The sequence below is a fragment of the Esox lucius genome, chromosome 5 (assembly GCF_011004845.1).
Source record: "Esox lucius isolate fEsoLuc1 chromosome 5, fEsoLuc1.pri, whole genome shotgun sequence".
NCBI classification, from domain to species: domain Eukaryota; kingdom Metazoa; phylum Chordata; class Actinopteri; order Esociformes; family Esocidae; genus Esox; species Esox lucius.
In genome coordinates, this window is record NC_047573.1 from 34,100,862 (window position 1) to 34,122,646 (window position 21,785).

Genomic DNA, 21,785 nt, shown 5'->3' on the forward strand with positions numbered 1-21,785 from the left:
ATACCAATTTGGTCTGACCTTATGACAGGAGATTTACAGAAGTAAAAGTTCTATTCCTTGATGATAAAAAATATAGTATTAACGAATGTATTGACAACATATATACTCTGCATAAAGCTGGCCAGAGAGACAAATGTGAGAATATCAAAGTTCGAAATCCCAAAAGGCAACATGTATTGCTCCCCTGGTTACAACAGTTGGGTATCAAAACAACGGTCAGTGTAATGCATATTGATAGATGTGAAATGTGCAAAAACAGCATCTCACACAATTGCTTAGACTAAACACAGACACATCATCAAGTTATATTCTCTTCAGACAACTAATCACCAATGGAGGGTTTTTCTGTATTGGGCAATATGTATTTCATATCCATTGAGTTACATTGTGGCCAATGGTATCGGCGGACTAAAATGGAATCAACAATTACAAATACACAATGTCCCTTTATTTTTAGCATATAATCACTCCATACAATGTCCTGAATATTTCCTACAATACATTCACTGCAGCGTATATAATAGTTTTTTTTCCTGGATGAGGCAATATTTATCCCATGTACAGTCTATTAGTGTTTGCATTGAGGGCTAAAGAGGGTGTGGAAAATATTGTGTTGCTAAATGTAGCACACCCTTCCCCATGATTAGACAGGTTTGTCTTACTCTACACACTCTCCTGTGTGTAGAGTAAACATTTCCTACCTTGCTTTCTCTGTGGCATATAGACTAGTTTTTGAGCTATGAGACAATATGTATTCCTTATTCAGTCATTCGCATTGTCTGAATTCTGACCTTGCAACGTGTTTTAATAGCCACTTTTTATTGAAATTATTCTGAAATATGATAAAATATTAATTGTTATCAATGTTTTGAGAGGTATATTTTGTTAAGCAATTAATTCAATTGTTCAGTTTTGAAGTAATATATTGACCTCTTTTATTTTGAAATGTTCCACATTTTCGTGACCCGGAAGTGTTTTTTTTTAATGTTACTCACTATGGAATTTAACCGGATCGAAATAGTATTACCCCTTGCAGTTATTGTTGTTAATTTTCGACATTTATGGATTAACATTTGTGATGTGAAGCATATTTGATTAAGGGTTTACCTCAATTTATGGAAGCAGTCGTTTGGCTGGCCATTGTTCTGGAACGATCTTTTCTAAAGACGCAGGTAATACCGCGCCCATGCTTCAAAGAGGGTAGCCTACACTACTGTACAGTGTTTGTCATTGTCGGTGCAAAATGATTACTTTTGTATCCTGGTGTGGTTAGATTACCTATTGGGGTTTCCTTACATACTATCAACTAGGTTACATCTCGTGGCTCGTTGACTAATCAGCCAATCTTCCATATAACATCTATACTTTTACTGTTCAAATGGTATAATTGTTGCTACTACTGTAATAGACTAGGCTAATTTGAAGTTATAGGACATTGTTCACAATAGCAGTTTGACAGGGTAGGCCTATTCTTTAACAGCTTCACTGGTAATATATAACCTTACATATTTGTGTTTTAGTGAAATCTTCAGTATACCTGTTTTATTTACTCTGGGCTTTCAGCCAAATAGCGTTCATGGTTTCAACTAACAGATTTATAATTAAGCTAGAAAGGGTCAAGGGGGTTGTGGTAAATGGATAAAATACCTAATAAGGGCTTGTACAAACAAATTGCGTTGTTTCGTGCCATTACAGTACATTTTACACAATCATTGCAATCCATGTGCCGCATCACAACAGAAATAGTGACACGACATTGAGTGTTTACACTGATCTTTATACCAGACATGCTGCATGGAAATGGGTTGCAACAAAAGTCGGGAAATGCTGGCATATAGTTTGATGCATAAGGCCGGAGCTGTTCTTAGGACCGATTCACAGCACACTGTGTGGATACAGTTCTTAATTGTGGTATATTAGCATTTCTATTAACATTTAGCATCCAAAGCCATATCTCCGTTATTGTTTGTCTTCTTCAGTGATAAGAGTAAAATAACATAACATACCATAACCGATACCAACTTGGGTGACAACCTTACTCAGCCTATAATTAAAATACTTTCCTGAACCATGTTAGCGTGGCCGGCCTAGAAAGGCGAATGTCTCTTGCTGGCTGACTGGCTGCCCTCTTGTTAGATAGCGTAGTGGTTAGACGCGGGCTCCTGAACTACAGGTCCCGCATTCAACTCTTGTAACAGTCAAAACGCATTATGCCTGAGATTCAGGACAGAAAAAACTTAACTGGCTACAACCCTATGTAGCTACGTAATAGGAAGCCTAAAATACAAGTTCTGGTGGATATTGGGATTTGTTCAGGATAGCCTAACACTTCGCTGGCCTACCATTTGACAAAAAAGTCAGTTTATCGGCATCTATATTGATAGATATTGTGTCAATGTCATTCACAAATGGCTAATTAGCTATTAAAAGGGCCAGTGGCAAAAGATGATTTATATAATGTCAAGAGGCTGTACTGACACCAGGTAAATGTACAGCTCTGTAGTGTAGTGGTTAATCACGTGGGCGATCTGGGTTAGATTCTCGAGAGGGCAGCCGCGATTAACACATTTTACTGCGGGCCAGCTGATCTGGGCTTGCCTGGTTTCTTGTTTTTAATGTGCATAATAAAAATAAAGTGCTTCAAAAAAAAAGCTTGTTTCCCTTTTTCTATTTTATCTGAATTTCACCTCTTAACAGTCTCAGCCAATTTTATAATAAACTATCTTAACAATTGAACAGATTTAACACCCCTTTTCTTTTTCTCATATCTCACTCCTCAACTTTCTCTTGTTTAGCAAGCAAGCAAGTTTATTTATTTAGCACAATTCATACATTGAAGCAATTAAATGGGCTTTACAAAGAAAAATATATGAAAGTACAATAACAAAAAAACAAATACTCAAATGAAAACATCAAAGCAAATGAATAAATCATAATAATATATAAAAATACAATAAGAAAACATATAAAGATTACAAGTGGAAAGCTATAAAGCTAAACAGTGTGGTTAAGTTTAAGTGGTCACTCATAGGCACGTGAGAAGAGAGGTGTTTTTAACCTGGATTTAAAAATGTATATGTTTGGGGCACGTCTAAGATCTTCTGGTAGTTTATTCCAGTTTCGTACAGCATAAGTGCTAAACACAACTTCTCCATGTTTAGTTTGGACTCTGGGCTCTACTAGCTGACCTGTGTTCATGGATCTAAGAGCCCTGCTCGGTTTATATTCTGCAAACATATCAGAAATGTATTCGGGGCCTAAACCATTCAGAGATTTCTAAACTAAAAGCACCACTTAGAAATCTATTCTGTAACTGACTGGAAGCCAATGAAAAGATTTGGTCCTGGTTAACATTCTAGCAGCAGCATTCTGAATGAGCTGCAGTTGTTTTACAGTCTTTTTGGGGAGTCCAGTTAAGAGGCCAGTACAGTAGTCAACCCTACTAGAGATAAAAGCATGGATGAGCTTCTCTTGGTCTTTTTGGGACACCAAGCCTTTTATTCTGGCTATATTGTTTAGATGATAGAATGCTGTTTTGGTGACCGCTTTGATATGACTGTTAAATGTGAGGTCTGAGTCAATCAAAACACCAAGATTACGCCCTTGATCCCTGGTTTTAAGGGCACGAAGAATCCAGCTCTTTACTAATACTTGTTTTTTTATTTTTGTTGCCAAACACAATAATCTCTTGGTTTTATCTTGGTTTAATTGTAAACAATTTTGGTTCATCCAGGTATTTATGTGCTCTATACAATGTCACAGAGAGTCTATTGAGCTGTTGTCATACGGTTTGAGAGCCATATATATTTGAGTATCATGGGCATAGCTGTAGTAGTTAATGTTGTTGTTCTATAGAATTTGGCCCAGAGGTAGCATATAGAGCTTTATCTTGTCCTGCCAGGATTTTAAATCAGGGCTGGAATGGTGTCAGGGCCATTCTCATACACGTGTACATTTAATAAAGTTAATTGCACAGAAAGCTACCTCAGCTGTATGTGGAGTCGAACATGGTCAATTCAGATACAGGGCTACTTTCCTCAGATCTGGCAAAGCTGTATCTGAGACTATTTGGAGCCAAAGAATGTCAGGGTCAGTTCCTCCAAAATGCTCTTTCATGTCCATATCTGCTTGGAGATCGACCAGTTGCATCTGCAGAGGCCCAGCATTTGCCCACGTGAAGTGCTGTGTGACTTCCTTGGAGAACCCCCTGACATCTCTGATGGGTGAATGGGTTCTGAATGAACAGGGTTGCTGTCCAAGGCTGAAGCTGTCAAAACATTTGCTTAAGTTTACAAACAGCTTGTCAACAATAGAAGATGCATCTCTCTCACCCTGAACCTGTTCCTGCACTGTTGGGAAGTGTGCGCTGTCTCTCTTCAGGTCTTCCATGAACATCTCAAGTTTCCTCTTGAAGGACCAGACAGCTGTCATTATGTCACAAACTGAATTGTCCTTGCCCTGTAGCTTTAAATTCAGTTCATTCAGGTGTGAAGTGATATCAACCAAAAAAGACATGTCCGTCCTCTTCTCATCTTCTAAAAAGAGAGAAAATGGTGTTGCATTCTTGCTCTTCAGTTGTGTTCCCTTTGGATGGACCAAATGCGCTCCAACACCCTGCCATTTTACATTCCTGTGCAGCAGGAATTTTTTTGCATAAACTTCTCTGAGGAATTCCCTAAGCATGTGATTCTCATGGGAAGAGGATGCCCATAGAATATTCTCATCATTGTGTTCATCACCTTAGCATGTTTGTCTGAAAGGGTGGCGAAAGGACAAATTGATGAGCTATACAATGGTAAGAGATAAGCTCTTGTCTTCTTTCATTCTTTCCAAACATTTTGTGATCCTGTACACCCTGCACAGACACTGCTTGCACTGGAGGCTTACGATGGCTGGAAGCTGGGCCCCAGTGATGTGCGGTGCTGTTTTCACCACCTGTTGCAGGGCCTTCCGGTCGGCTATGGAGCAACCGCTTAACCACACTATGGCGCAGTTTGTCAAAATGCTCTCGATTGTGCAGCGGCAAAAGTTCACAAGGATCTATGAAGACAGACGGCCTTCCTTCAGCCTCCTCAAAAAGTGCAGGCGATCCTGCACCTTTTTGACCAGGGCTGAGGTGTTGAGGGTCCAGGAGAGGTCCTCAGAGATGTGGACACCCAGGAATTTGAAGTTGCACACATGCTCCATCTCAGTGCTATTAATTAAAACTGGGGCATGACTGCAGCCTTTAGACTTCCTGTAATCCACAATGAGCTCCTTGGTTTTCTTTGCATTGACCAGGTTGTTGTCAGCACACCATGCCGCCAGGTGCTTGACCTCCTTCCTGGAGGCTGACTCTGATCAGGCTTACTGCCAATGTTGTCGCCTGCGAACTTGACAATGGTGTTGGAACTGTCTACAGGAATGCAGTTATGGGTGAAGAGGGATTACAGGAGTGGGCTCAGCACACAGCCTTGTGGAACACCAATGTTCAGGACCTGGGTAGAGGAGGTGAAGTTGTCTAACCTGACAGACCGGTTGAAGAGAGAGGGGCTGATTCCCAGGTCATGGAGTTTGTTAACCAGCCTAGAGAGGATGACCGTGTTGAATGCTGAGCTGAAGTCAATGATTAGCATTCTCCCATAGGTGTTGGTTTTGTCCAGGTGGGTCTGGGCAGAATGTAAAGCTGTGGAGATGGCATCCCCTTAAATCTGTTTGATCGGTAGGCAAACTGGTAGGGATCCAGTGTTGGGGGAGGCCGGACTTAAGGTGGGCTAGAACTTGTCTTTCAAAGCACTTCATTATCTCCTTTATAGCCAGGTGGATGTCCTCTCCTCTTGTACTGGTCTGAAGGACAGCATTGTCAGACACATCAGTGGACTCATCTACAGCTAAGCTTATGCACGGGGGCTTTATGAATCGCTTCATCCAGCTGTGCTAGAACATCCTGGGTAAATATATCAGTTCTCTTTGTGGCTGATGATGCTGAGATTTGACAAAACTGATTGTGGCTGATGGCTTGATTCTTTCACAAAACTATTTTTGTTTTCCCTCGAGTAAGGAGTGAGCTACTGCGCTAATGCACTCTTTTACAACCCTTCTGTCAGCTAATGTTTTTTTATGTTGAAAGTCCAAGCTACCTTTAGGAAATATTCGTTAGCATGTTGTTGGGCAGTGAATTAATGCGTTAGGATTGTGGCGGATCAATCATATCAGGCTCTTAGATTGTCGATTTTCTGTGCCCTCAGTTAGGTCTGGGGTGGTATCTTTCCTCAAAAGATTTGTGCTTTGTCTCGTAGTGGTGCTTCACATTCCTGCTTTTATTTATCGCCATGGTCTCGGAACATGAGACATACTGGTTTTGACTAACTGTTGGAAGAATGAACATGTACACTCACCTAAAGGATTATTAGGAACACCATACTAATACTGTGTTTGACCCCCTTTCGCCTTCAGAACTGCCTTAATTCTACGTGGCATTGATTCAACAAGGTGCTGAAAGCATTCCTTTGAAATGTTGGCCCATATTTGTTAGGATAGCATCTTGCAGTTGATGGAGATTTGTGGGATGCACATCCAGGGCACGAAACTCCCGTTCCACCACATCCCAAAGATGCTCTATTGGGTTGAGATCTGGTGACTGTGGGGGCCATTTCAGTACAGTGAACTCATTGTCATGTTCAAGAAACCAATTTGAAATGATTCGAGCTTTGTGACATGGTGCATTATCATGCTGGAATTAGCCATCAGAGGATGGGTACATGGTGGTCATAAAGGGATGGACATGGTCAGAAACAATGCTCAGGTAGGCCGTGGCATTTAAACGATGCCCAATTGGCACTAAGGGGCCTAAGGTGTGCCAAGAAAACATCGCCCACACCATTACACCACCACCAGCAGCCTGCACAGTGGTAACAAGGCATGATGGATCCATGTTCTCATTCTGTTTATGACATATTCTGACTCTACCATCACAAATGCTTTGCTGCATACCTCGGTTGTAACGAGTGGTTATTTCAGTCAAAGTTGCTCTTCTATCACCTTGAATCAGTCGGCCCATTCTCCTCTGACCTCTAGCATCAACAAGGCTGTCTGGCACCAACAACCATGCCACGCTCAAAATTGCTTACATCAACTTTCTTTCCCATTCTGACATTCAGTTTGGAGTTCAGGAACACACCCCTAAATGCATTGAAGCAACTGCCATGTGATTGGTTGATTAGATAATTGCATTAATGAGAAATTGAACAGGTGTTCCTAATAATCCTTTAGGTGAGTGTATTTGTCTGTCCATTCTCTTTTCACAGTCTACTTTTTTTTGAGCACACCAATAGCTTTACTCTGACTGATTTACCTCTCGACTCTCTTCCGTGTGTGTGTATAACTCGGTTAGATTTTGCCACTTATCAGAATGCACCGATTTGATTGGCTGAGTAGCATCACGTGAGGTGATATACAATGCATGGAAATGGTCTGAGCTTCCTGGGCCACTAAACCAGTGTCGCAAAGACTAGAAATATTGTGCCCATTAAAATGGAAATGTTCCATCAAAATGTATTAGATGTCAATAATATATCGGTTATAGGTCCTGGTCTGGATAGGACACTGTCTAGGTCCGGACCCAAACCGTGGTCTGCCAATTAGTGACCCCTGGGACTTCTTCAACATTCTTCTAGCAGCAGGATATTATGCTAACTGTAATAACTCAGATTTTCTTTTTCTAAATAAAAGCCATCATTGAAATAGTTAAAAATCTAGTGTGTACATTTTATGGTTAATGTCCATCCCAATGTTATTGTTGTCTGTTCTTTTTCACAGACTAGATTAACTATATTGCCTTATGATTTCAATGATAGCTTTTATTGTAATAAAGAAAATCTGAGTGTTGGCAGCATAATATCCTGCTGCTAAAATAATGCTAATGAAGCCTTGAATGGCCATCACTAGTTCCAGGCCTAGAGTCAAAAACTAGTGAAAACAATTCCTTCTATGAGAATAATGGATCCTTTTGGAGCATATCACCAATTACGCAAGACTTTAGGTCTGTGTTAACCAAGATGACTGTGGTGAAGAAAATATAGTTTTGGACTAATCATGTTAATCATATCCCTTTCTTTTCCCTTTCTTCTAGAACCATGTCATCCAAGGATGAGGGGGAAGGTGTCACTGCTAAATCTTTGGCCATGGCAACACAGAGTTTAATTACCAACTGCAATAGTAGGGAGAACAACCACAAGAACCTTCGTGATGGAGTAGGAAGGTTGCAGCCAGAACCAAGCCTTGAAATGGGCGGTACCGTGGACACCAGCACAGCAGCTAAGAACTTGGCTTTGCTTAAAGAACACTCCCTTGATGTGCACTTTGAGGTTGGCGAGGAGTATGACATTATAGAGACCATTGGCACAGGGGCCTATGGTGTTGTGTCCTCAGCCAGGAGGCGGGATAATGGTGAGAGGCTGCTGAGAAGTATTTTGGCTGTGACTGAAAATGTCTCTTGTCAAATATTGGCTTTCAGAATAGCTAATTAAATGGACATAAAACAAAATGTTTTCTCTCCAGCACCAACTGTACATCAACATATGTGAAAATGGCATATGTCTACAGTATTGTTTGTAATCAAAATGGTGCACACTAGGTTTTTCTAAATGATCCTGTCGGAAACACTTGTCTTCTAGTTATCATTTTGACTACAGCTCAATTCCATTTAGCAGATGCTATAATGCAGAGAAAATTACCACCAAACAGGGGATGTCCTAAAGACATCCAGGAAACTATAGGCCTGTGTTTTGTGAATATTAGTGACATATAAATGGTGTGTCATTAATTGGCATTTCTGAAATTTCTGTGAAAATATGTATATTTTGGTTAGCGACATAGCTAACCAAAATATGACCCCCATTATCGGCCACCGTCCCCAATTATCGGATACCTTACTATTTTGTTCAATTATATTATATTTTCTGTTTATTGGTGTTGCAAATGACAGACCATTCTCTTCTCTTTAGTGTCTACTATATAGTTTTAACTACCTTTCTTGCCTTCCAGTAAAGAAAAAGACTGATCAACTTGATAATACATGATCAACTTGATATTACACGTCTTGTACTATTCCAATTCAAATCTGTGCATATGCAGCTCGTTTAGGTCTGTTTTATATATATTGAAAATTTATGTTTCAAGTAATTCCATCTTGAAATATGTTTATTATACATCAATCCGTTGTTAAAGCAACATAAATAATCTATCAATCAAAAATTAAATCATGCAAAATTTCCATTCAACTATGTTTTTATTTGTGGGGGGGCATAGAAGTTCTTTAGGGTGGGCACTGCCCCCTAATGCCCGTCCACAACGCCGGGCCTGCAGGAGACTACGGCATTGGTTTCTTGACATTCCCGGGGCAACTTACCAACACGTTTTTGTTAGCAGTTTTAAACATTTTGCATACATCGTGTTAACTTGGATGACCACAAAACATATATTATTGCAACGGTGAGGTGATGGACGGTGTTGTCATCTCCACTTTTCCCGTTTCCATTAATTCCCAAGCACATCCCAGACTGGTTCATTGTCACATGTCTTCAATCATGCACACCAGGTCCCAGTCATTCCATCAGTATGTGTTTAAATGTTTCTCCTTTGCTCCCCTCACTCCTCTCGGTTATTGTTGCTTGTCATGTTATGAGTTGGTAAGTGTTTATTCCCGTGTTAGTTAGCCGCTACACGTTCCACTGTTTATGAGCGTTTTCCTTTCAGTTTTCACGTATGCCGTTTGTTTTTATATGTAAATAAATATAAATTCGAACGCACTCTGCCTGCGCCTGGCTCCCTCCGCTCAACCACCCCATCGTCACAATTATAGAAATAATAATAATTTATTACAGTTATAGAGAGCTTTTCATTATTAGGATAATCTCAAAGTGCATAAACATACTGAAACATTTAATTTTCATATTATGTTAGATGTTTGGATGGCGCTGGAGATTGAAGTAATTAAAAAATGCGAGTAAATGCACACAAAAGTACACAACATTTATATGTAACAAAGAGAATATCAAAACATGTAATAAAAAAAACTGAAATATTTCCAGATATTCCCTGATCAATACAGTATGACTGAAATGTGCATGTTCCACTGTGGAACATATACATTTCAGTAGTATTGTATTTATAGGGAAATTTATATGGAAATCTAAAAGATCTTGGTTTCTGTGGAACTTACACAGAAACAGAGATTACATTTTTTTTAGCCAATATGTATCATTGCGTATAGGTTAAAATGTTGTGTAGAATAAGTTATTGAACCTATTTTATTTTCAATAATGAGCAAAGCATGATTTGTCGCATCTGCACATTTCTCTGACCCAAACAGTTTTGGTGTTACTTCCTGTGCTTTGTAATTGACTTAAAAGAGTAATGTTTTATATTTACATTATTAAGCAGAAACTCTTTCAGTGACTTTAGTGATTGCATACATTTCTATACTTTTTTTGTGCTGGCTCCCTGTGGGAATTGGACCCAGAAAACTGGAGTTGCGAGATTTTGACTCTTACCAAATTAGCAGGTTGGACTGGTTTAATTGGACAGGTTTTACAAATGTGTCCTGGTTAAATGGAAAGAAATTGATCATTGTAGGGATTTTTGCAAGATAGTGGTTTGACAAGGAAAGGATATACAGCTCTGGAAAAAATTCAGAGACCACTGCCCCTTTTTCATTCCTTTCTAAAAAACATTGAAAAGGAAAGTTTTGAGTGAGGAACAGAAGCGTTAAATTTGCAGTGGTCTCTTATTTTTAACCCTTCTGTTCCACACTAAAAACCTTCCTTTTCCAACTTTTTTGGAAACGCAAGAAATAGGTGCAGTGGTCTCTTAATTTTTTCCAGAGCTGTATATTGTCATATTCAATGTTTCTAAGCAATATTTTAATCTGGTGGTCAACTTTTATCTACAGGTCAGCAAGTAGCGATAAAGAAAATTCCCAATGCATTTGAGGTGGTGCAAAACGCGAAGCGTACATTGCGAGAGTTGAAGATTCTTAAGCATTTCAAACATGACAACATTATTGCCATCAAAGACATCCTCCAGCCTAGCCTCCCTCACTCTGCTTTCAAGTCTGTGTAAGTAACTCTTCTTCATTATGTCCCCAAAATATAACGGCTGTCAGATGAAACCTTATTACAGAAGTTTTTTTATTGTATGTTCGTTATATATATATATATATAAATAAAACAAAATTCACATTCATAAAAGTGTCTATTTTGAAGTTGTTTTTATCAGATGGTGATGAAATAAACAATGAAGAATTACATGTTAGTGATTTTTCTTCCTTCACCTTTCTCTTTTCCAGATATGTGGTTCTAGACCTGATGGAAAGTGACCTCCACCAGATCATCCACTCCCGCCAGCCGTTGACTCCGGAGCACACGCGCTACTTCTTGTACCAGCTCCTCCGTGGGCTCAAGTATGTGCACTCGGCCAACGTCATCCACCGTGACCTCAAGCCGTCCAACCTGCTGGTCAATGAAAACTGTGAGCTAAAGATTGGTGACTTTGGTATGGCCCGGGGCCTCAGCTCGCACCCGGAGGAGTCCCAATCCTTCATGACTGAGTACGTGGCCACACGCTGGTACCGCGCCCCTGAACTAATGCTTTCGCTGCATCATTACAGCCTGGCAATCGATCTGTGGTCCGTGGGCTGCATTTTCGCCGAGATGCTAGGACGAAAGCAGCTGTTCCCAGGGAAGCACTATGTCCACCAGTTGCAGCTTATTCTGTCTGTGCTAGGTACACCTCCGGAGGGCGTGATTGGGGCAATTGGGGCCGACCGAGTGCGCTCCTATGTGCGGAGCCTGCCGTTGCGCAACCCGGTACCACTGGCCAAGTTGTACCCACAGGCTGAGCCTGCTGCGCTGGACCTGCTGGCTGCCATGCTGCGTTTTGACCCTCGCGAGCGGATTGGTGTCAGCCAGGCACTGGAACACCCCTACCTATCCAAGTATCATGACCAGGATGACGAGCCCATCTGTGTTCCTGCCTTCGACTTTGAGTTCGACAAGGCTCAGATGAGCCGAGAGCAGATCAAAGATGCCATCCTGGTGGAGATCCAGGACTTCCACCGACGGAAGCAGAACAACCATCAGAAGATCCAGTTCCGGCCTTTACTGAGGCAGGCTGTTGATGGCTGCAGTAGTGGCCAATGGTCTGCTCAAAACTCAACAGTCAACCTGACCAGTAACTCATTGGCTCCCATGCCAGGGCCGTCACAGGTTCACCTGCAACCAGTTTCAGAGTCGCAAGCCAATCAGAATCTTAAAATTACTGGGGGGAACCAGACTTTTGCCAATCAGCTTCCATCTTTTCATGAACAGGCCCCGCCCCTTTTGGAGGTTACCCACACATTGCCCCCTCTGACCCAGACAGTGCCTTGCCAGGACGTTGACATGCCCAGCGCCAACTCTGATAGCGGGCAGCCCGAGACCATAGACCTGATCACGCCGGTCTCTTCCCAGGGTGCCTCACCATCTGAAGTTATGAGGGAAAGCCAGAAGGCTGAGCCGCTGGTACCCACCACCCAGAGGGGGCCTCTGGCCCAAGCCATGCAGAATCAGCCTATGTCTCATGGCCAGCCCATGTCTTCTCTCTCCTCCGGTTTGGCACAGAACACCATGGCTCCTGTGCCCAACTCCATGTCTTCTCTCACACTTTCCCAGGCCCAAGCTCAGAACCTATCGCAGTCCCTCATTCAGTCACTGTCCAAATGTGCAAGGGGAACAGCAGGGCCAGTGGAAGGGATCAGGAAAGATGGAGCCATTTCAGAGGACACTAAAGCAGCTCTCAAGAAAGCCTTGCTGAAGTCAGCTCTCCGAAACAAAGCCAGAGGTAAATTTGACAGGTCTAACATTTTGAGTCTCTGCTTCTTTAAAAGCACTGACATGCTTGAGTCATACTGTTCCTGTTAATACTACAAAGTATTAAGGTTCCTTATAAGGGTGGATAAGGTAGGATGTAGTATTGAGCAGAGGATGACTGGGTGAATCCCGGTGTAGAGCAATGGTATAGTGGAGGAAGCAAAAATATGTTTTTCTTAATATCCTGAGACACTTCCCTGTCCCTGCTAATGACAAGTATAGCATACCAATAACATAATGCTGCCACCACAATATCTGAAATAACAGTGGGTTTTGTTGTTCTGTTACACTCAATAAACGTTTTTAATTTAGGCTAAAAGGTAAATCAATCAAATGTATTTACAAAGCCCTTTTTAAATCAGCAGTTGTCACAAAGTGCTTTTACACAACACCCAACTTGAAACCCCAAGGAGCAAGCAACAACAGTGTTGAAGCACATACATGTATTTGCGAGAGTGGGTGATTTGGATTTATTTTTACACAATGTTACTTTATTTCCCTTTTCATAATAACCATGTGGTGTAAATGGTGTATAAATATGTTTATATAAGATATATTTTTAAGCATTATTAGATAGATATTATAATATAGGTTTTTTGCTGAGGGGGCACTGGGCCAGATTTAAACTCATGTGCACTGGAAGGCCATACTTGACCATGAGTGAGTGTCGTTTTTTTTATCCATTTGTATTGTCATTTGTTGTGGTGGCAGAATGATGTACAGTGGCTTTTACAATTATTCACCCTTTTGGACTTATCCAGATTTTATTGTGTTAGAAAATATAATGAAGAGTTTTTGCCACTGATCAACAAAAAAGTTCCATAGTGTAACTGAAAAATCTATCTATTACATTTTTACATTTATTACAAATACAAAAAAGCTTGGATGAGGATCTTTTCAGTAATTTTCAACTACACTGCTCAAAAATCCAGGTCTGGGAGGAGATCCCCCAGGTCTGGGAGGAGATCCCCCAGGTCTGGGAGGATATCCCCCAAAGACAACATCCACCATCTTATCAGAAGCATGCTTAAATGTTGTTGGGAGTGCATACAGGCACGTGGGGGCCATACACACTACTGAGTCACATGAGTTGCCGTGATGAAGTCTGTGTAAGTGAACAGCCTGTGATTTCAGTTGTTTACTTTCAGTTGTTTACTTGATTTTCGGTGTGAGTTTGAATCCAGCCCTTGATCGGTTGATTTTGGTTTCCATATACCGTTGTTACGTCATTTTATTCTCAACGATTTACACAATGTACAGTAAAGATTTTGATCTTTAATATATATTCTTCATCGAGACCCAATGTGTGATTTCAGTGTTTCCTTAAATTTTTTCCTTAAACATTTCCACATATTCCCCACTGGATTTTGATCCGATCTTTGACTGGGCCAGTCTGGGATCATTGCTGGAAGATTAATATAATCCCAGTCCTTTGTCCCAGGTCTCTTGCAGGTTTTCTTCCAGGATTTATTAGTATTTTGCTACAGGCATTTTGCCCTCTATCTTAAAAAGCTTCTGGCAAACTAGCCAAGATTTGATGTGAGATATTTTCTTTTTGCCGCTCTACCATAAAGACCAATTTTGTGAAGCACCTGGGCTATTGTTTTCTCCCAGCTCACAGTGTCCCAGCTCAGTAGTGGAAGACTAACTCCTTTAGAGTTGCGGTAGGTCTCTGCGTCAAATTCAAAGTGTGCATATATTTTTCAAGAAACAGTAAAATGTTTGTTTCAACATTTGATATGTTGTCTTTGTACTAGTTTCTATTGAATATATTGTTTAAATGATTTGCACATCATTGCATTTACTTTTTCTTTACATTTTACACAGCCTCCCAATTTTTTTCAAAATGGGGTTGTAGTTTTGTTAGAAATTTTGGGACAGAGACAGGTGCATTTAACCTGAAATCATGAGAAACACGAGTGGACCATTCAACTAGTTATCTAACCTCAAAAGACAATTGTTTGCATCACATTCAGGTGTTTATAGCAAAGGAGGTGAATACTTATGCAATCAATTATATTCCACATTTTATATTTGTAAGTAATCCAAAACAATTTGCAGTATATTCTGTACTGTAACTTTCTTGTGTTCATTAGTAGGAAATTCAGAAATCCATTTTGTTTTTATTTTTTAACACAATAAAATGTGAAAAGTTCAAAGGCAGTGAATATTTTGAGACCTACAGTACAATGTATGTTTGCCATCAGCAGTGTCAGGGTCAAAATAAATAGGAAAGGCAAAGCCCATGTAAAAAGGTAAAAGGTTTTTCTTTTTTTACATAATTGGTTCTTTTTGGTGAACATAGTTAACCGTGAGAAAGCCTTCAATATGGATCCCTGATATGCATTTACGTTTTTGTTGCTTAAAACTATGGGATTATCTGCACATAAACCTATCTATATTTATTTTGTAATTTATTAATAGGTGATCTGATAATTAGCGCATTGAAAATGTAGGCTAGCCCATTTGATTATGCATTTTACAGTCTGACATAATAACAAGCTTTTTGGTCTTTACATTTGGGATCAGTTTTTAAACAGTTTAAATTGAAAATGAATTGGGATCCAAATGAGATGCTGCTTATAGGTAAGCAGAGACACAGCCGGCTTATCAAAAATAATAGGAAACCTGTCCATAGACTGCTTTCAAGATGAGGCAACATGAATGTTGGGTGTTGGTTCAAATAAATTATGGCATCGGACCAACCAGCAAGGTCTACAATTTTTGGGTAAAAAAAAATAGAAAAGTTTCGACAAGCTACTCCTAGGTTTTTTCCCCCCAAACCTTTCCTTAGTTCTTTAGAGTGCTATTTGTTTAACCAGAATATTTCTTTCTTTTTTCTCAAGATGAAGGTCCTACTGTTTCAAGTGCAACTAGAACTGGAGCCGTTCTGTCATCCTCCCTATCTTCTTTTCTTCCGGAACTACGGCGGCCTGTCACAGCACAGGACCGACAAAGAGAAAGAGAAGAGAAGAGGCGGAGGAGGCAGGAGCGAGCCAGAGAGCGGGAGAGAAAGATGAAAGAGAAGGCAAGAATAGAAGGAGACTCCCTGGGCGGGGTTCTCCTGAGTGACAACGACAAGAGCCTATTGGAACGCTGGAAGAGGATGATGGACGGCCGTGCTGACAAATCACAGAGCCTCGACGTTGCGGGAGTGAAAGCAAAGGGCTGCAAAGGAAATTCTCACCCAGGCAGGAAGTCGAGCGATAACACCCAGGCAAAAATGTGTGTAAACCACTCAAAATTAGACAAGGAAGCAGTGGAGATTCCAAAGCACAAAAATACAGTATCCCAAATGGAGCACAATCTGTCAGACATGTTTCAGCCAATCAATACCCAAGGTTCACTGACGGTAGACCAGGCAAAGGGAGGAGAGTTGGGACTAGTGGCTGTGACTGGAGCCGTTGGCACGGTGGAAGGGTCCTCCTGTGGCTTAGCTAAAAACGATACGCTCAAACCAACGCCGGATGAGTTCGAAGGACAGAGGAGCTTCAACTGTCAGGGGAATTGGGACAGACAGCAGCAGGAAGGGGCCGGGACTTCTCAACAGCATCAACTACCTGTTAACAATACACCACAAGCTTGTCAGACAAGCTTCCTCCAGCCTCAGGCACTCCCCCTGGAGACATTCTTGACAAAAGCCCCAGCACTGTCACGCAGAGAAACCGATGGCAACATGAGAGCAGAGGAAGGCCAAAACAACAACATCTCTCACCCTAACTTGGTCACCAGTGGCGTGAGGCCTGTAGAAAAGCAGTGTTCGGCACTGAGAGAGAAGCCTGGGGCCCAAACGCAGAGCCCTCTCTGTGGGGCCTTAGGGGCTCCGTCCCAGCCTCAGCCTAGCCTAGGGTTCACAGACACCGGACAGCCCGCTGTGGCCCCTGACATCCATATGGTCACACTGCAGCTCTCAAAGTCACAGGTGGGTCTGAGTCGATGCTTTCGGGCTATGCTTTCGTTTTACTCTTGCTAAAAATACATCTTTACTCATTAGAGGGGCACTGTCTAGAATCCTGGCTCTAAACAATAATGTGACTTATCTCTTCCTTGTCGTAGTGATGGCCATTCAAGGCTTCATTACCGTTCTTCTAGCAGCAGGATATTATGCCAGCAGTGCTAACTCAGAGTTTATTTTTCAGAATAAAAGCCATCATTGAAATATATAAGGTAATATAGTTAACAATCTAGTCTGTAAATTTTGTTTAATGTCAGTTACAATTTTATTATTGTCTGTTCTTTTTCACAGACTAGATTAACTATATTGCCTTATACGTTTCAATGATGGCTTTTATAGTGATAAAGAAAATCTGAGTGCTGCCACCATAATATCCTGCTACTAAAATAATGCTTATGAAGCCTCGAATGGCCATCACTACTTTGTCTTCCCTTACCGAACAAGACCAGAATAGTATTAGCTAGTCAAGGGTGGTTTAAGGTGGGAAGGATAGTACTACGAGTGCCTAAAGCGAGTATATCAAGATTATAAGACTGCAAACATGCAAACTGTTAGGTGGACTGGTGAGGAAGTTTAAATGGGGAATATTTCAGGCACTCTGGTCATTGTTGCTTGTATGTATGCTAGTATTACAGTAACAATCTTTAAATCTATTGCAGTCTCTTTGGTTTGGTGATATAAAAGCAGGTGCAGAAATGACCAGCCAGAGGGAGCACTTGAGACAAAATACTGAATTAACTTTCTATGTGCAAAAGTGATATATGATTCTTAATGTATACCAGAGCTATAAGCCAATCAGCATTCAGGAGTCAAATCACCTGGTTCAGAGATTTTTGATTGCAGATATTAAACATGTTGTTGCCACTCTTAGGTGGAAGATGTGCTGCCCCCCGTCTTCTCCGTCACTCCCAAGGGCAGTGGGGCAGGGTATGGAGTGGGCTTTGACCTGGACGACCTCTTTAACCAGTCCCTCACTGATCTCCAACACTCAGACCTCAGAGACAGGTGAGTCAAACTTTTAACACGTGTATCCTAGAACATGTTTAACTGAATAACTGGTAACTACCAATATAAAGAAGACGTGCGTGAGTATATATGAGGGCTACATACAGTGGGGAGAACAAATATTTGATACTCTGCCGATTTTGCAGGTTTTCCCACTTACAAAGCATGTAGAAGTCTGTAGTTTTTATCATAGGTTCTCTTCAACTGTGAGTGATGGGATCTAAAAAATCCAGAAAATCACATGATGATTTTTAAGTAATTAATTTGCATTTTAATGCATGACATAAGTGATACATCAGAAAAGCAGAACTTAATATTTGGTACAGAAATCTTTGTTTGCAATTACAGAGATCATACGTTTCCTGTAGTTCTTGACCAGGTTTGCACACACTGCAGCAGGGATTTTGGCCCACTCCTCCATACAGACCTTCTCCAGATCCTTCAGGTTTCGGGGCTGTCGCTGGGCAATACGGACTTTCAGCTCCCTCCAAAGATTTTCTATTGGGTTCAGGTCTGGAGACCAGGACCTTGAGATGCTTCTTACGGAGCCACTCCTTAGTTGTCCTGGCTGTGTTTCGGGTCGTTGTCATGCTGGAAGACCCAGCCACGACCCATCTTCAATCCTCTTACTGAGGGAAGGAGGTTGTTGACCAAGATCTCGCGATACAAGGCCCCATCCATCCTCCCCTCAATACGGTGCAGTCATCCTGTCCCCTTTGCAGAAAAGCATCCCCAAAGAATATAGTTTCCCCCTCCATGCTTCACGGTTGGGATGGTGTTCTTGGGGTTGTACTCATCCTTCTTCTTCCTCCAAACACGGCGAGTGGAGTTTAGACCAAAAAGCTCTATTTTTGTCTCATCAGACCACATGACCTTCTCCCATTCCTCCTCTGGATCATCCAGATGGTCATTGGCAAACTTCAGACGGGCCTGGACATTTTAATCCATGACGGCGTAGTGTGTTACTAATGGTTTTCTTTGAGACTGTGGTCCCAGCTCTCTTCAGGTCATTGACCAGGTCCTGCCGTGTAGTTCTGGGCTGATCATCAATGATCATTGATGCCCCATGAGGTGAGCTCTTGTATGGAGCCCCAGACCGAGGGAGATTGACCGTCATCTTGAACTTCTTCCATTTTATAATAATTGTGCCAACAGTTGTTGCCTTCTCACCAAGCTGCTTGCCTATTGTCCTGTAGCCCATCCCAGTCTTGTGCAAGTCTACAATTTTTTTCCCTGATGTCCTTACACAGCTCTCTGGCCTTGGCCATTGTGGAGAGGTTGGAATCTGATTGAGTGTGTGGACAGGTGTCTTTTATACAGGTAACGAGTTCAAACAGGTGCAGTTAATACAGGTAATGAGTGGAGAACAGGAGAATCCTCTATTTACAGCAGTTACAGCCTTGCAGACCTTTGGCATTCTAGTTGTCAGTAGTTTGAGGTAATCTGAAGAGATTTCACCCCATACTTCCTGAAGCACCTACCACAAGTTGGATTGTCTTAATGGGCACTTCTTACATACCATACGGTCAAGCATCTCCCACATGAGCTCAATAGGGTTAAGATCCGGTGACTGTGCTGGCCACTCCTTCATAGACAGAATACCAGCAGACTGTGTGTTCCCTAAATAGTTCTTACATAGTTTGGAGCTGTGTCCTGTCATTGCCCTGTTGTAGGAGGAAATTGGCTCCAATTAAGCACCGTCCACAGGGTATGGCAAAATGGAGTGATAGCCTTCCTTCTTCAAGATCCCCTTTACCCTGTACACATCTCCCACTTTACCACCACCAAAGCCCCCTCAGACCATCACATTGCCTCCACCATGCTTGACAGATGGCATCAAGCACTCCTCCAGCATCTTTTCATTTGGTCTGTGTCTCACAAACATGTCATGTTATTGTGGCCAGCCTAAGGCACACCTGTGCAATAATCATGCTGTCTAATCAGCATCTTGATATGCCACACCTGTGAAGTGGATGGATTATCTCAGCAAAGCAGAAGTGCTCACTAACACCAAGTGTTGCATTTATAATTTTGTTCAGTGTACTTCAGTACTTCATCATAAACTGTTCTGCTAATGTAGATTTAATGAAAGGGCGTTTTGTTTCATATTTCACAACAGTAATGTTTTTTATGAGAAGGAACAACACATACTACATGGAAAGCTCGATCTTCTTCCAGATTTGCTGCACTATTAGAGTAGGGAAAATGCAGTTGTAATTATAATGAATATTACGGGACTATGTTTATAATGTCATTTTACTGTCAAATTGATTAACAGCACCAGCAGAAGTAATCACTAACCCTCACTCTCTTTTCTTCTCCTTTAGTTACAATGACTCAGGACCCCTCTCGGCCTCTTTGCTCTCTGATTGGCTCGAGGTTCACCGCATGACTCCAGCCGACCTGGAATCACTACAGCAGGAGTTACAGCTAGGGTCTCCCATGATCCTTTCTGACTCCATCCCCCCTGATACCTGACTTATTTGCTTAATTCTTGAATTAAGCAACAACCAGACACTGGAGATAGAATCACAAGTCACAGTCAAATTTCTTTTTTTCCACAAATGTGTATACCTGTATCAGTTATGAAATGATTTGATTGGCCTAAAGGGCTTTAATGGTGAACAAGTAAAACATTTGGCTGCCAGTGTAAACATAGCCATTGACTATGCAACTCAAGTGGCAGCCTTTGACTAGAGCCCAATAGGATGGGGAGTTAGGTACCATTTAGGTTGTAGCTCAGCTTAACCATTAGGTGATGAAAGACCCTATATAGTACCCCTGTCCTAGATGTGTTTTTGACAAGATAGCACAAACTGATCTGGGAACAGGCTATTTGTGTAATAGTGTGGGGCAAATTTAGCATATTTCCAAAGTTTCATACATTTGACATTTAGCAGATGCTCTTATACAGATCAACTTTCAGGAGCAATCATCTGAAGGATGAGCCCTTATTGATCAAATTCTTATGCGCATTTTGTAATGGACACTAATATGGCTCATATGTTTATTTTTCTACCATTTCATACCATATTCATGGTTATCTTTATTAAAGTTTATTAGGTCTTAACCTGTCTGACTGCTGCTGTCCCCGGCCCTGAAGGAGGAATGGTTTGCCTGATTAACAGTCTATGCAGGTTACTACACTATCAGAAAAAAATACATTGAAATTGCATTGATTTCAGTTGCAGTATTTGGGTGATGTTAATTGGGGCATGCGATGATAAGCTCTTTCCAATAGAAAACCAAAATTAGCATTTCTCATTGGTCCCATTCACAGGTCCAATTCCTCACATTTCATCTGGCTTTCTCAATTGGGTGGTAATGAATACAATACTGATCAGAAATTCTTAAAAGCCTGAAGTGAACAATTTCACTGTAAAATAACCCTGTTGAAGCCCTTTCCATCTTATTTCAATGTGACCTCCCAAGTGGGGGAGTATTTCATAGCACCAAGATGACCAACCCAGTCTAGTTTTAAGCCTTGTGGAAGGCTTGCAGCAATTTCCAATTTCAGAATCTGTTGAAAGTTGCTGAAATGAAACGGTTCTGTAAATGCCTCTGGATATGTCAACATTGGGGAATGGAGGAAAAAGTGGGTTTCTGCAGATTAACACGTTATTTGGGAACTAACAATTGTCCACTTACAGTAAAAGGGTACGAGTACATGAAGAAATAGAGATTAACTTTGGTGTGGTTCAAGTTCAGTACAGCCTCAGATGTAGAAATCAGTTATTGCCAACTATAGTACTGTGAAGAAGTATTAGCCCCTTTCATATTTGCTCTTTTTGCATATTTTGGACACATCAACCCATAAAATACATAATGTGAATAATACTGAATTAATGAAATAAAGTTATGCAACATCTGATGCCGATAAGGCTTTCACATAGGATTTGCAGTTTCTTGAAAAAAACTTGGGTAACGTTTATGTGAAG

General features: G+C 41.2%; 1 protein-coding gene across 1 annotated transcript; it reads left to right on the plus strand.

The window, feature by feature from the left end:
- The first annotated feature begins 1,012 nt into the window (after nt 1–1,012).
- On the plus strand, nt 1,013–21,739 carry mapk7 (mitogen-activated protein kinase 7). Its single transcript, XM_010866860.3, has 7 exons — nt 1,013–1,172; nt 8,111–8,427; nt 10,931–11,096; nt 11,327–12,858; nt 15,734–16,809; nt 17,714–17,847; nt 20,175–21,739. The coding sequence occupies exons 2-7, from the start codon at nt 8,115–8,117 to the stop codon at nt 20,323–20,325; spliced, it is 3,372 nt and encodes a 1,123-aa protein (XP_010865162.2). The 5' UTR covers nt 1,013–1,172; nt 8,111–8,114; the 3' UTR covers nt 20,326–21,739.
- The last annotated feature ends 46 nt before the right edge of the window (nt 21,740–21,785 follow it).

Bases quoted from the DNA above. Each gene is read 5' to 3' on its own strand.
- mapk7 (XM_010866860.3), top strand. From the start codon at position 8,115: ATGTCATCCAAGGATGAGGGGGAAGGTGTCACTGCTAAATCTTTGGCC. The intron at 12,859-15,733 runs GTAAATTTGACA...TTTTTTCTCAAG, and splicing joins TCTCCGAAACAAAGCCAGAG to ATGAAGGTCCTACTGTTTCA. The intron at 17,848-20,174 runs GTGAGTCAAACT...CTTCTCCTTTAG, and splicing joins CACTCAGACCTCAGAGACAG to TTACAATGACTCAGGACCCC.